This window comes from Mytilus edulis, chromosome 9 (genome assembly GCF_963676685.1).
Source record: "Mytilus edulis chromosome 9, xbMytEdul2.2, whole genome shotgun sequence".
NCBI lineage: Eukaryota > Metazoa > Mollusca > Bivalvia > Mytilida > Mytilidae > Mytilus > Mytilus edulis.
Window position 1 is genome coordinate 37,207,867 of NC_092352.1, and position 16,477 is coordinate 37,224,343.

Consider the following 16,477-nt stretch of genomic DNA (forward strand, 5'->3'; position numbering starts at 1 on the left):
TCGGTATCGGACTCGACCCGGAACTTCCTAATTATTGGCAAAATTAATTACGTGGAAAACAAAAGGGCCTGGAGTGGTGTAATTTTTAATCTACACCTTTGTACTATATTAGTTGTATATAAAGTTGAATTCTTTGATTCGTCGTTTTTACGTGATGACGGCTGACAAATTGGACCTCGTAATTTTAGTATTATAGATATCCCCTTTGAATGGTTTTACACTAGTAATTTTGGGGCCCTTTATAGCTTTTTGTTCGGTGTGAGCCAAGGCTCCGTGTTGAAGGCCGTACATTGACCTATAATGGTTTACTTTAGTAAATTGTTATTTGGATGGAGAGTTGTCTCATTGGCACTCACACCACATCTTCCTATGTCTATATAAGCGTGAAAACAGTTGGGATCGCTTGAATTCCAAACAAAATAAGACTTAGTGACAATGTTTAGCACAAAAGCTAGACTTTGTACATACCAATTGGACAATGTAAAGAAGAAGTCAACGAAAGACAGATACCCGATTCAAAAATAACTTTAAAAATACTAACCTTACCTGAAAAATACACACAAAAGCAAAGACCTAACAAAATGGTGTCCAAAACTGTTAAAAGGAAAACTAAAGCTTGAATATGGAGTTATCAGATTGCAACCGTATTTTTTTTATGCATATTTTAAATCGGATATAGTAGTATGTGTTAAAAGAAGAGTAGATCGATCTGTATGGATATGTTTTAATTGTCTTAATGAATGAACTATATTTTATGCCCCACCTACGATAGTAGAGGGTCATTATGTTTTCTGGTCTGTGGTTCCGTTCGTCCGTCTGTTCGTTCGTCCGTTCGTTCGTTCGTTCGTCCCACTTCAGGTTAAAGTTTTTGGTCAAGGTAGTTTTTGATGAATTAAGTTAAAGTCCAATCAACTTGAAACTTAGTACACATGTTCCTTATGATATGGTCTTTCTAATTTTAATGCCAAATTAGACTTTTAACCCCAATTTCATGGTCCACTGAACATAGAAAATGATAGTGCAAGTTTCAGGTTAAAGTTTTTGGTCAAGGTAGTTTTTGATGAAGTTGTTGAAACTTAGGTACACATATTCTTTATGAAATGATCTTTCTAATTTTAATTTCAAATTAGAGTTTTTACCCCAACTTCACGGTCCACTGAACATAGAAAATGATAGTACGAGTGGGGCATTCGTGTATTGGGGACACATTCTTGTTTCATGATTTTTTTGGGTCGGTTGCCTTCTCATAATTTCCTTTGTAAAGATATTCTTATAATTTTATGGTCATTATTATAAATTCGCTGTTTACAAAGCTTTGAAATTTTCGAATTACTAAGGTTTTTCTACCACAGGGATAGATTACCGTAGCTGTATTTGACAAAACCTTTTGGGATATTCGTTCCTCAATGCTCTTCAACTTGGATTTTATTTTACCTTTTAATTAAATACATGTATTTAGATTCGAGCGTCACTGATGAGTCTTTTGCACTAAACTTGCGTCTGTTGTACAGAAGGGACAATCTTATGTGATTCTTTCCTTCCTCCGATTAACCCTGATATTTATAATATAATTGCATGTGGATCAACTGTAAATGCAGACTAAAAACATATTCTAATTTATTTTTTATATTTATCATTGATTAAATTATAATGGTTCAAAAGGGTATATCTTGTATATAAACAGCTCCAAAAGAATCCTTTCATTATGTCACCCATTGCTTGATCCCTCATTATGAAAAAAGCGAATTTTAAAGCATATCATTTAGAGTATAAATGTTTATTAGAAAATGTTTCAAAATAACATTGGAAGCTGGTTAAGGCGAGCAAACAGTCCCCTTCTGGAGCTTCTTGTATGATATATGCATAGACTTTTTTTAAAGTAATTTAAGTAAAATGACAAAATACCGAACTCCGAGGAAAATTCAAAACGGAAAGTTCGTTATCGATTTGCAAAATCAAATGCTCAAACACATCAAACGAATGGATAACAACTGTCTTACTCCTGAGTTGGTTAAGGAATTTTCCTTATACTATGTAGAAAATTGTGAATTAAACCTGGTTTTAAATCTAGCTAAACATCTCACTTGTATGAAAGTCGCATACAATTCCATTATATTGACAACGATGTAAGAACAAAAGTTTTACCATACTCAAAACTGGTTGTATGAATATTTTATCATTTTATTATTAATACTGATCTATATATTCATCTTCATGTTATTTACAATTTTAATTAAAATTGCAATCAAGATAGGCTATTTTCAACATCTGAGTCCATATTCATGCGTTCAGTTCCATTCTTTGATTTTATTCCACATAACTCAACTCCTTTAAATAAAAGAAAATGTTCAACATGTTTATGAATTTTACTTCTCATTTGTAGAATTTCACGTCTTTCATTTAAAGTACACATCCTTGTAAATATTTTCGGAACGAGACATACAAAAGTTGTGGTTGCAGTTTGCGTTACTACAGAAAGCTGTTGAAATCCATCAAATCGCGTTAATATACCGACCGAAATATACAAACATAAGAATATGGTAGTTATTTTTAAAAACGATTTCAAAATTTCAACTCTTTTTTGTTTTTGAGCGTCTACTACAAACATGTATAACTCCAGCGGTATTCTCGCTCCTTCAATGTCCTTTATGTGGAGTATAACTGAGTAATCCTCTTCAAGTTGACTGTTTAATCGTTTACACACTTTCTTTGTCTGATTGAAGAGTCGTTCGTAAGTTTCATTGATGGAATTGGTGCTATCATATAAGTACATTGTTACAGTAATAGAAAAGATAAGATATCCTTCAGTGTAACTTGGATTTGCAAAAAGACCGGTATATGTAAAAATTGCAACTCTCGCCAAGAAAATGAAGCTATCAATAAAAATAATCGAAAACATATAAACAGTAAAAGTTAACAGAACAATACAAACAGGTAAAATAACAAACATAGCTGGGTACCCTATCCTACCATTTTTTAACCAATCATAAACGTTCCTTGAATAAGCTCGGTAGACTAGTCCAATAGCAAAAACAGTTGGAAAACCATAACACATTAATGTAAATAGCAATTCAACGAAGCAAAAAGCAAGATAAGGAAAAATAAAAGCTGTCACTTTGATACAATTAAGAACTATATTGTCTCCAATTAATTTTTCCGTAATATGTTTGAATCGGTCAATTTGAAGTGAAATTGCGTATTTCCAAAACCTCGGATTGAGGAGTGAAAAAATGTTTGCAAGCATGGTCTTCTGAATCTTTGCGTACCCGTCTTCTCGAATCGTTAGGATCCTGCGTGAACCAAAAACCTCTCGTAGCTTTAAATCGATCGTTACAACAAATCTTGGTTTGTTTGTTTTCTCTGGTAATCCCACTTCAAGAAAGTCTGAAAAGCATTTCGGAGAGCACACTAAAACAACAAAACACAGCAAATATGCTCCGAGTGCAATATACGGACCGCCAAGAAATATTAGGAAGTTGTGTTTGCTTAGTTGGTAACCAGCTATCATTGATAGAAAATTCATAGGCGCTCCCTGCTTAACACTTTCTATTATGAATGCGCGGTCGTATTGGAAATGAACAAACACTTTTATAAATATAATCGAAACACTTAAAGCAGCGATAATAAAACGTAGTACTCGAGATGTCTGAACCGGATACAGACGGCAGCACTTTCTCAGCGGCATGACACAAATCGAAAACAGAGTAACTGGATTATGGTGAATCCATTTTTCCTTTTCTTTTGAATTTATAATTGCTGAACTATTCTTAAATAGTTGTTTCCGTGTACTTGGAATTTGTTCAAAGTGTTTTCTACTATTCCCAGTTATCAACGGCAGGTGTTTGTATAACACAGAAAGAAGAGAAAATAGCATTAATGCAAAGTATAAATACAATATAAAGCCGATTACAAACGGACACACCCACCATACGCCATCAAACACATAGAAATGTCCAGGACAGCGGATAGTAAATCCATGTATGTTAACGTCATATGTATGTTTGCAGCATCTGTAACCAATCGTCTCAATTGGACAAATGACATGAAGGCAGAGTTGATATAAAAAGTAATTTTCAACAAATATTCTTTCTTTATAACACCAGTAGCTATAATTATATTCATCTTTAGTCAATGCAAGATCATTAGTAAAATTGTTAAAAGCCATTGCCAGGCGCATTGTTGTATTTTTGGCACCAATCACTAAATCACATTTACCTTGAACGGTTAGGTTCATGTGAAGTGGTATTGAAGTGTGTGCTTTTAACATGCCAATTGAGAGCGTTCCATATTCTGGTGGCCAGGTTAGATACTGCCGTCCACCGTAGTTCCCCTCAACTCCACGAAATGTCCAAATCCAATCCATGGGTTGGATCACACACCTAGTATAATGAATTTCCGTCTGCGATGACAAGTTCAGAAACCTCAGATGGATTGGCACAAACTTGAATTTATATTTCATAACTTTATAGGTAAAGTATTGTTTACTGCTCGGAGTAAAAGAAATAATGCATTCTTTATCCAAAGCCTTTCTGTCTTTATACGGTCTTAATTCCTGGTAACGACTGCATGGTATGCCTTCAGAAGAATTGGCAATGCTAGACATATTTCCAGAATCGGTAAAATGTGACTGAAAAATGTTCGATTGTTGAGAGTGACAGTAACACAATCTTAACACAGAATATATCAACAATAACATATAATTCATTTTCTCTGGCATTGCGATCATATGCATCACAGTAATGTACAATATGGTGAATAAGCAGCGTAAATCTTTTTAAATCGAAATTTCCACCTCTTAATTTTTGGAAGTGTATTTAAATTTTCCGTACATTTAAATCGCTGTGTGAAGTCACATGAGGAAGTTTTTAAAAACACAGATACTGAAAGTTCAAAATAAATGACCTTTAAATATTGTGCATTCAACATGTTGTTAAGATATTTGTTAGGTTTTGTTAGGTGTATACTATTCAATTAAGTAATGCATAAGGATATTTTGTTATATATAAATGGAAAAACAGTTTTACAGAATTAATTTTTTGAAAAGTAGAATAAGATATAAATAACCTAATTGCTTTATTCGGTGTAAGTTCGAAAGGACACCATAGAAATTTGGTGACTATTAGTCATTTCATATTTTAAAGTAAATACATGTTTTCAATAAAAAAGGACCTGCCTTATCTCAATGGGTTACCTTGACAGAATTCAAAGGGGGTCAAATTCGGTCCATTCAACACGAATGTTGAACTTCACAGGCTCTGTATCTACAGCGATAAATCCACATTGTGAAGACAAGAGACTTGTAAAAGAAGTACAAGTTTAAGTAATAATTGTTAAACACTGACAGATCAAATTGAGTGTCAGTAATGGATTTTCAGAACTATAGAGTGTTTTCGTTATCGAACTTCTAAATGAATGCGTATACCATGCTTATAGAAAGCAAATTGAACTAAAAAAGTCATTATTTGATATTTCAGAATTTTATCCTGCATCTCAAAAAGAGATAAATACAAACACATAAATAACGATGCAAGTATCTCGAGAATTTGAAGAAGAAAACAATTCAGCATTTGCATAGTTTCCACATACAATAGATGCATATTTAGGAAGTTATGTACATTAGATTAAGAAATTGAATAAAAACAAAAACTTTGATAACGGTTAAGTGATCGCAAGTATCACCACGAGACTTTAGGAAGAGAGCAATTCACTGATTGTACAATTTCCGCATATAATAGATGCATTTAGGAAGTACATGCACATTAATTGTATAGATAAATAAGTAAGTGTGAGAAGTCCTGTAAATATATGAAACTCGACCTGATTTCGGGATTTAAATGACGATTGGAAAATCCATTACAATTCAAATTGGCATGGGTTTGACACAAAAATAGATATACACAGGTGAAAAGACAGGTATTTTGTCAACATATAACTGGGATATATGAAGAACATCAAATTGAAGTATGGAAGTAGGACTATTCTGTGTCATTCTGTTTTATTTTTTTAATACAACATTATGTGAAAGCATAACAAATTTAGTTTCTCACAGAAAGAATAGATTTTGTCATACAAACGTTGCGAAATCTTCGAACATTAGATGCAGTAACTACACTGATATTCGGCCATATGAGGATCAAAAGAAACTGGACAAAGACTGTTCTTTTCATTTTACTCCGGAAAGTAAGCAATATTTTACATATAAAGTGACAAAATTCAAGTACAGGTTTGTGAACTTACATTTTCAGTTCTGTAATCATTCGTCGACGGTGAAATACACGAAATGTGTTATTCAGCCATTAAAATGGGTTTGGACATTCGATGGTTTTGAAGGAGGGGAACAGTATCTCGATTGGCCAGCAGAATATGAAACTCTCTCCATGGGAATGCTAAAAAAGTACACTTCGTATCCACTATGGCTTAACGTAACCGTTAAAGGAAATTGTAATATAGCTATTGGACAGAAAAAAACAACGGAAAGATTTGCTTTGGCGTTTGCTGACCTTTACCATGATCTAGCCCAGATGCATGACCAGTACAACTATAGCTACTGGTGTTTCAAAACTAGAATCTTCATCAAAAGCCTTTTTTTGTACAAATTATGCAAACAAGTCATCTGCCCTGTTGAAACTATAGGATATAAATGTTGCAAACAGATTTTTGATGTCAATACCAAGAATATGACGATTGTTTGTCCTGGCGAATCATTCAAATTCGGAAGTGTTTGGTGGATCTGTCCATTTGTGATTGGTGTTGTGCTTTATCTTTATTTCGGAATAGTACTGGCATGGGTCCTGGCATATATCTATAAGCACTTAGATGCTAATGGAATAGACAATATATTTATGCTTCTTAGGCCAGCCGTCGATCACCAGACGAAAGGTAATCCGACCGAATCAACACCATTGCTCCAGGAATCGGGACCAGTTGAAATATTATGGATAGACCATAACCCAATTACTGTACTTTCAATAATTGCAAGTCCGATCAGACGCTGCTGTTTGATTCATCCAATCACTACCTCGCGAATAATTCGATGTTTATTAGCAGTAGCAAGTCTTCTTGTTATTTTTCTTAAAGTTTCGGTTCACTTGATATACCACCGAGAATTTATCATCGAAAGTGTCAAGCAAGGCGCCCCAAGGGATTTCTTATCAATGATAGCTGGATACCATCGAAGTAAAGACAATTTTCTAATATTTCTCGGAGGACCATTTGTTGCGTTAGGTGCGTATATCGGATGTTTGATAATTTTTATTACTGTACCACGTGATCTTGGAGAAACACTTGTAAGCGGACTTCCGGTTAATAATTCGGAACCATCATCGCCCTTGACTATGAATTTAAGATTAAGAGAAAGGTTTGGAACTAAACGTGTTTTATGTAATAGCCAAGGAGGATATACAAAGATTCACCAAACAATGTTAGCCAATATTTTTTCCTTATTGAATCCATGCTTTTGGGGATATGTTTTAAATTTACAACTAGGCAGATTTCAGTATTTCACAAACCGCATTCACCGTGGTATTTTTACTTGCATGTTTTTAATTATAGTAGGTATATTTTATTTATTTGCTTGTTTAATTGAACTTTTGATAACTATTGCAGTTTTTGGTTTTCCTACAATTTTTGGGATATTGATCGTATTCAAAGCATACACAAAAAATCTGATAGCTTTGCTAGGCGACAAAGGTTCGATTGGGAAATGCTTGGTTGTTTTTATTTTACCTTGCATATTTGTGATGTTAATGATAACTTTTTACATGTTTTCCATTATATTCGTTGACAGTTTTATATTTATCGCAAAAGTTGCTATTTTTACATATACAGGACTATTTGTAAACCCAAGTTATACAGAGGGATGGGTGATATTCGGAATAACAATTGTTATGTACATATACGACAGTATTCATTCAGTAAATGATACATATGAAGAACTTTTTGTACAAACTAAAAAAGTTTGTAAACGAAAAGGGAAGAAGCTGGGTATTATGCAACATTTGTACAAAAAAGAAGTTGAAGGTGCAAATATCCCGCTGGATCTTTATAAATACATTGTTCATACATACAAACCAATACGAGTTGAAGTGTTTGTCTCAGTTATAAAAATTAGCATCATAATATTTTGTTTATATATTTCGTTGGGTATTTTAGTCAATTTTGATGGTTTTCAAGAATTGAATGTAGTCACGCAAACTGCAACAACACTATTTGTCAGTTTCATTCCAAAACTTTTAAAACGAATGTGCTCTTTGAATGAGAGAAGAAAAAATCTAAGAATGAGGAGAAAGATAGACGAGATTGTAGAAAGTCATTTGATTTACAGAGGAATTAATATGGTGGAAGAAAATATTGCGTAACAGGTTTTTGAATCTTGACCTTAAATATTACTCATGATATACATGTTCGTCTAGCAAAAAGAAGAGTAACTGATTTAAAACTTATGTGTTAGGCCAATAAAAAAAAAAGTTTGTTTCCTATTACCCTATCCTCCCTAGTTTTAAAGCTAAAAATAGCTTATCTTAAAGGTTTTTATTTTTTAATAAGCACTGTTAAAGTCAGAATGTCCCTCCTGTTGACCCAATGAAAAAAAAAATGGTAAAATAAAATAAATCTGTACCTTCCCTTCCCTTTTTTCCAAAGATGTAATAGGGAACACACATTTTTTGCCTTACCGTACAAGTTATAATGTGATTCGACATGAAGATAACATATTATGACTGTTCATACACGTTATCAGTTATCATGAAAAAGATTTTGATGTTATGTTTTACAACTATTATTATAAATATATTTCGGTTTTAGATTTTATAGTATTTGTACTTCATTTATAAACAGTTCATGTATGCTGACTATGGTTTTTTTTTTAGAGTATCAGTAAAATAACAATATTGATGCATTGTTTTCGAAAATGTATTTTTTTTAAGATACCACAATTTTTTGTGTATTGATACATTAAAACAATACCATTGCATTTCAGTTTCCTTTACAATGATAGTTCAGTATTATCAAAAGTGTATTAACTAACCAAACTCCAAAGTAAATATAAAAAAAAAATTGGAAAGTTCATAAAAACTTCATCAACCAACTTGACTTGATACATGCAGTTTCCATACATACACATCATATCAAAATTCTTACATTTCGAAGCTCTACACTTCTATCTATTCCCCGTGCTAAATTGAAAGATCGACTTTCCTTCTTGAACAGTGTGTATCTACAATTTTTGGAATCGTATTTTCAAATTACTGTTTATTGTATATAGTAGGTCATGTAAGTTTGTGTATGTTGTACTGTTGTTTGTTTGTTTGTCGTTTTCTTTTTAAACCATGGCATTGTCAGTTTTTTTTTCCTGGTATCTTTTATCTTTTTTCGGAGAAGAACCCCACTGATAAAAAACCCACAAAAGATGATACCATCAAAGTGCTTGACTTCCTGATCGTTGATCGTTGATCGTCTACATTTATGTAGTGAACTAGTTGTAAAAAACGGAAGGCTATCAATTTTCTTATAGTCAACTTTCCTTTCATTATCAGAAACGTAACTTCTGACTCATCTAAATTTATACTCTACAATCGTGCATGTCCACACTACACGGATATCATTAACAGTCCTTTACTTACACAAAATATACCACCGCTAGAGTGTTGAGGATGAACCACTGGAACCAACATTAAATACATATTGCAGTTGACAGATACGATATATATGTCTTAACTTACTAGCTATATATTTTCGCTCTTTTGGTTAAAACATTAGAATATTTTCCGACTTTTTTGCCTATTTTTCAATTGTGATATTTTGTCTGAGTGTGGAAAGTATGAAGGGTTATGCATGCAAAGCAGGAGACGCTTCCCTTGTCAAAATGACCGGATTTGCTCGTATGGAGTCCGTTGTTATTCTGTGGTTAAAATGTTGTTTTGTACTATCTTTTTTGTGTATTACTCTGTCCTGAGTTTTTTGGCGTTTATTTGTAAGTTGTATTCACATGTCACGTAATGTTGTCATTTAAGCATTTAACATTGCTATATAAGCGGGAGGTTGTGGCTAGCAATTAAACCAGGTTAAACCCACCATTTTTCTTCAAATGTCCTGTTCATTGTCAGGAATATGGCAGTTTCTATGTATGTTGGCGTTTGCTTTCGTTGCAGTTGAGTACTTCTGCTGTTCTGTTGTTTTCCTCTTATAGTTGATGTGTTTCCCTCGGTTTTGGTGTGTGACCCAGATTTATTTTCGATAAAATCGATATCATGGCTAGTGAACAGCAGTCTACTTATAATGCCTTTATTGTTACCTTTGGGTTCATGTGATTACTTTGTTATCTTGAATTTGTCGTCTTAGTTTTTTTTTTATCGATTTAATGTGATTTGAACATTTGTAAATTTCTGCTGCCAAAGTCTTTTGTTACAATGTCTGTAGATTTCAAAGTATCACTGCTAGTGAATACGATTCATATACATATGCATTGCAGTTATTTTCTGGTTGGTTTGTAATAATCTAAGAAGACTTATCGGTGGCCTTCGGCTGTTTTTTGGGCTTTTTGGTCGGGTTGTATCTTTGACACATTCCCAATTTCCATTCTCAATTTTTTTATTTTACATTTACGAAATGTAAGTCCAGTACGATGAATTTATTTGAGTCTTAAACTCACAGACGACATAGTTCAACGGTATTTAGTATTCGATATATCAGAATAATCGAATGATTTGGAAAACGTATGTATGTTTTGTGTTTTGGATCTTGAATGGTATTTTCTATAGGTATTAAGGTATATAAACAATAATAGATGAACTGCTTACTGTTCCCTTTGGATTTTAACTTTTTTGCTGAGCACTTTCTTCAACCCAATGCTGAATATAGAAAAATCGTTCTACAAAGTCCGTCATTGTATTCTGTAGATAAAGACACAAACAGTTTATCGCTGTTCAAAGGTCATAAATCGATTGAGAGAAAAAAACAAATTCGGGTAACAAACTTAAACCGAAGTAAACACATCAACTATAAAAGGAAAACAACGGAAAAACAGAAACTATAAAAGGAAAACAACGGAAAAACAGAAACACTGAAAGTGAATGAAAAACCAACGCCAACATACACAGAAAAGGACTATGTGATAACAACTGCTATATTCCTAACTTGGCATTTGTCATTTTAAGAACAAAATGGTGGATTCAACCTGTTTTATGGGTAGCCAAACCTCCCGCTTATATGACAGTGTTACCAAATATTGTAAAATGACAACACTACGTGACAGGAATATAGTACAAAAAAAAAAGAGAAACGCCTTAATAAATAATATAGTACTTTAGTAACATGTAAACCGCTGAATAACAACGAACATCTTCTTTTAACGACAGCACTGGACATCACAAACAGTGATTTATTTTTGTGACGTATATATGTTGTGTACAAGTTTTCATATTGTACAAATTATAACTTATTGTAACAGTCTTATACTGATCATTGATTAAAAAGAAACATTATAAAAGTACAAAAAGACTCTTGATGGATATAATTTTGGTAAAAGGAGAAAAATAAAATGAGAATCGAAACAATTTTGGTGTTCTTATTTCCAGTTTAAGGAGACAAGTGGAATAGCACTAAATGTTAGGTTGAAGTATATTTAAAACATTAAACTGATACATTTTAAGAAGATAAACCTGTACCACCTGGTGCAAAAAGGTATGTGTCAAAAAACATGTACAGAACTTACATCTTGTACACAACATATATATCATGTATATATGTTGTGTACAAGATGTAAGTTTGTACAAATTCTAATTTGTACAGGGTTTTTGTACAAATTATAAGTTTTTGACACCTACCTTCTTGCAACAGATGATACAAGTTTATCTTCTAAAAATGTTTCAGTTAAATGTCTTAAATTCAAATCTATATACTTCAACCCAACATTTAGTACCATTTTCATTGTCATAAAACTGGAAATGAGGATACCTGAATGGTTTAAATTCTAGTTTTATTTTTCTCCATATACCAAAATCATATCCATAAAAAGTCTTTTTATGTTCTAATAATGTTTTTCATACCAATGCTCAGTATTAGACTGTATCATGTAGTTGTGGAAATATGACAGACATATGCGAAACAAAAGACTGTGTGCTTGCATCATCCATTTGTGTAAAGCGGTTCATGAAACTCTGATAACTTGTACAAAAATTTTGTACAAATTATAATTTGTACAACATTACAACTTGTACACAACATATATATATAATCTTGAAATTCATACAATTAGAAATAAAGGCAACAGTATTTTACCGTTGTTTTATTTTCTTGAATCGTTAAAGAAGACACATCATGGTAACAAACACAAGACATTGCCTCTTATGCAATATATATTTTTTACTGATGTTGAAGAGTGAAGTTATATGACGTCATTGTATATAATAATGTAGTTGGGATTGAGCAATTCGTTGAGAAGAATCATCATTATGATATTGGTTAAGAAAAAAAACCACAAACTTGTAAGGTTGTACAATGTTTATTAAAATAATAAAAGTTCAATTATTGATTTAAAACAAAGTTAAAAAATTATATTTTTTTAATTTTATTAATTTGCAGTGAACTGTTTTCACAAATAAAGGCAACAGTAGTATACCGCTGTTCAAAACTCATTAATCCATGGACAAAAAACAAAATCGGGGTAACACACTTAAACCGAGGGAAACGCATTAAATATAAGAGGAGAACAACGACACAACACTAAAATGTAACACACACAGAAACGGACCAAGCATCAGACAAAATCCCTCGAGAATAACAAATATAACATCAAAACCAAATACATGACTTTGGGATAGGCAAGTACCGTGACACGTCTTATCGCAATGTGAATTTTCTCTCAAAAATAAGAGAAACCGTGACAAACGACGAAACGTTAAAATGTAACACACACAGAAACGAACAATAATATAACAATGGCCATATTCCTGACTTGGTATAGGACATTTTTAAAGGAAAAAATGGTGGGTTGAACCTGGTTTTGTGGCATGCCAAACCTCCCTCTTTTATGACCATGTGAAATATAACATCAAAATGACAACACAACACCACAGGACTATAATATAAATAAATTGGAGAACCCAATAAACAAAGAAACACACGAACAACAGCCAACAAAAGGCAACAAGTTCAAAATTTTAATACGCCAGAAGTGCATTTAGTCCACACAAAATTTTATACCAATAAGTCAATACCATGTCTAATTTGTATCATTCATATTTGTTGAAATGTTCAAGCAGAACTTATGTTTGAATTAAATTGCTTTTAACAAACATATTATTTTACAAATAATGACTCGGAAATCCCTTTCTAAAACAACGTTGATTCCTTTCTTTTAAACACATATTTTTGTCGGTAAGCCTCACTGCTAAATATATAAAAGCTGTTTTCTTGTAGTAACTTTGAAATAATCGAATCCAATAACAAACTAAGTGTTTGATAAATTATAAATCCACTAAATAATCTTTTGCTGCCCTTTGAAAAATATAATATTCTACGAACAAAAACATAGTTTTTTTCCGTTTACAGAACAGTTAACATTACTAGTATGCTTTAGTACGATCATGCATTATCCATATCCTTCATTACTTCCTGGCTCCATAAGGTAATGGACAGTTATTCCGACAATAATTTGTGTCACAATAATGAACAAACGAACAAAAGTCACAAAACGTAGCATTCAGACGATGACATACACTGTTGCATCGTTTTCTTACGAAACATAAGAGACAATGTGGAAACATCCTTGTTCCACCTGCAGTTGGATTTGCATTTGCTCGCCTGATGTTGCTAGACCTGATATTATACGATGAAAAAATACAAGATCCAGTTCTGATACTTTAAAACACTAACAAAAGCAGCACGAAACTTTTTATTTTAAAATTTCAATGTCAATGCTTGTGGCTGATGCAACTTAACACTACACATGAATTATAGTTTGATATTAGGTAGTGACAAGGCCTCGATGGTCGAAAGACCCGCGGTAGCTCGCCCGCGTCTAACGTGCAGCTTCCCGATGAAAAATTCCCACTTGTAAATTTTTTTGTTTAACTATAATAGGTAATACAAACTATAAACGGATGTTAAATTTCCAAATGTGCCAAGAGGTCATCCAATTGACATGTTTTATTAGAACTCGTATCAAGTATCACAAGTGCTTATACAACATGTAAACGGTGAAGTATCTTATATAGATGAGGCAAACTGAGGTCTGTCAGGGACACCCGTCCCCATCTGTTGATTATCGCGTTTACAGTTTTGACAATTGTTTGTGATTTTAATTGATAATAGAATATGAAATTACAACACAACTCGGCATGTGTTTACTACCGGATGGGACATTTCAACCGTTACCAGATTTCTATACCGCTTACTACACAATCGGTGTCATTTTTGTACTGGATCATAATATCTCACAAATTTAGTTCTCCAGCTGAAATCTGTCAATTTCTAGAAGTAAGGATATGACGTAGACTGAACTATATACTTAGTATACATATTTCAATTTCAAAGGAAAACATACGCTCCATATTGTCACAAATTTCTTTTACTTACTGTTGAAGGTCGTATGGTGTCCTATAGTTGTTAGTTTCTATGTCATATTGGTCTCTTGTCGATAGTTGTTTCATTGGCAATCCTACGCCATCTTTTTTATTTTAATATTTTGTTATTCCGTAAACGTATGATAACCGTATATAAATAGGATACGTGATGGATAATGCTACCTTGTTTTCTTTTCCAATGTTGTCGAAAAGTCTGTGGTATGGTTGCCAATGAATCAGATCCCCAACAAGAAACCAAACGACGAAGTAATTACCCACTATTGGTCATCGTACGGCCTTCAACAATGAGCATAACACAAACCGCATAGTCAGCTACAAAAAGCCCCAAAATGAACAATTGTAAAACAATTCAAGCGAGAAAACTAACGGCTTATTTATGTACAAAAAAATAATAACAAAAAAAAAAACCAACCAAAAACATAGCAACAAACGCCAACCAATGAATTACAGGCTCCTCACTTGGGACAGGCAAACTACACTACAAAATATGGCGGGGTTTGCTAGAGGGAGCCCTAACATTCCCCTAATCCTGGGACAGTGTTGCAACAGAACAATACAAAAAATGAACAAAACAATAAAATAAACAACACATATGATCAACATCAACAAAGAAAAACCACTCGGTTACATACTCCTGACTTGGTACTGGCACAAATAGAATGTGACGAGGTTAAACTTGTTAGCTGGCGCCAACCCCTAACTGGGACAGTGGTATAACAGTACAACATAAGAACAAACTATAAAAATCAGTTTAAAAAGACTTAACTCATTAGATAGATGCAAATAGAAAATACATCTAACAAGATACACAGAGTGGACGTGGCTAGGTACTTGAACATCCAAACAACAAAAAGACACTAAGTACAGATATGAGAATAGTTACTGTGCAGATAATTTAAAGCCACTAACAACTAACAACTAATGAAAAAAAATCACGCATCTAAGACTGAATGAGAAAAACTAACGGTCTGATTTACGTACAAAACAATAAACGAAAATCATATATTATATACAGTAATATACGAAAACCACTTACCATAGGCTCCCGACTAAATGCAGGCACACATGGAATACAGCCGACTTAAAATGTTTGCTGATGCCCAACTCTCCCTTGACATGGGAAAGTGGTATAACATCACACATAAGAACAAACCTTAAACATCAGCTGAAAAGTGATCTCATCAAATCAATACAAAGCAGGAAAACTAATAACAAATGCACACAAGGCATAAAGTATAGATCTGAGAGTACTCGCAGTTACTGAGAGCTAGTTCAAAGCCAATAACAACTAAAAATCATGTATTTTAAACAAAAATATCAGTAAGTTCACGTCCAATGAATTGAGTGTAAATACGTTATAAACAATGAAGAGAAAGATTAAAATATCAGTTAGTACACCACCAATGAATTAAGTTTAAATACGTTACAAACAGTCATAAAAGATTTTTTAAATATAAGTATCGGCGATGTTATTTAATGTTATTGCAGTTGTGTTACATTGAATGATTGATTTGATATGTGTTTAACGTCACTTTCAGTGCCATTGGCTGTTTTTTTGGTTTCCAGTTTTTATTTGTGGAGGAAGCCGGAGTGCACGGAGAGAACCACCGATCTTGGGTTACCGTACGGAAACTGACAAACCTAACAAGTTAAAGATTGTAATCGAACGCACCTGCTGGATTCTTGATAATCTGTCAAAACATATGTCTTGGTCTATCAAACACGCACCTGCTGGATTCTTGATAATCTGTCAAAACATATGTCTTGGTCTATCAAACACCAATTAGGATGCCAAACATAACAATAAGTTCAGTTTACATCTATCACCAATTGATATGTAAAAACAATATCAATCAAACGTACAGCAAAGTACAGTATTTATGGAAGCTCCTCCA

General features: G+C 33.1%; 1 protein-coding gene across 1 annotated transcript; it reads right to left on the reverse strand.

Moving 5' to 3' along the window:
* Positions 1-2,160: 2,160 nt before the first annotated feature.
* LOC139489687 (uncharacterized) lies at positions 2,161-9,048 on the reverse strand. The gene has a single exon (XM_071276356.1). It carries the CDS (start codon positions 4,730-4,732, stop codon positions 2,246-2,248), a length of 2,487 nt encoding a protein of 828 aa, XP_071132457.1. The 5' UTR covers positions 4,733-9,048; the 3' UTR covers positions 2,161-2,245.
* Positions 9,049-16,477: the final 7,429 nt, after the last annotated feature.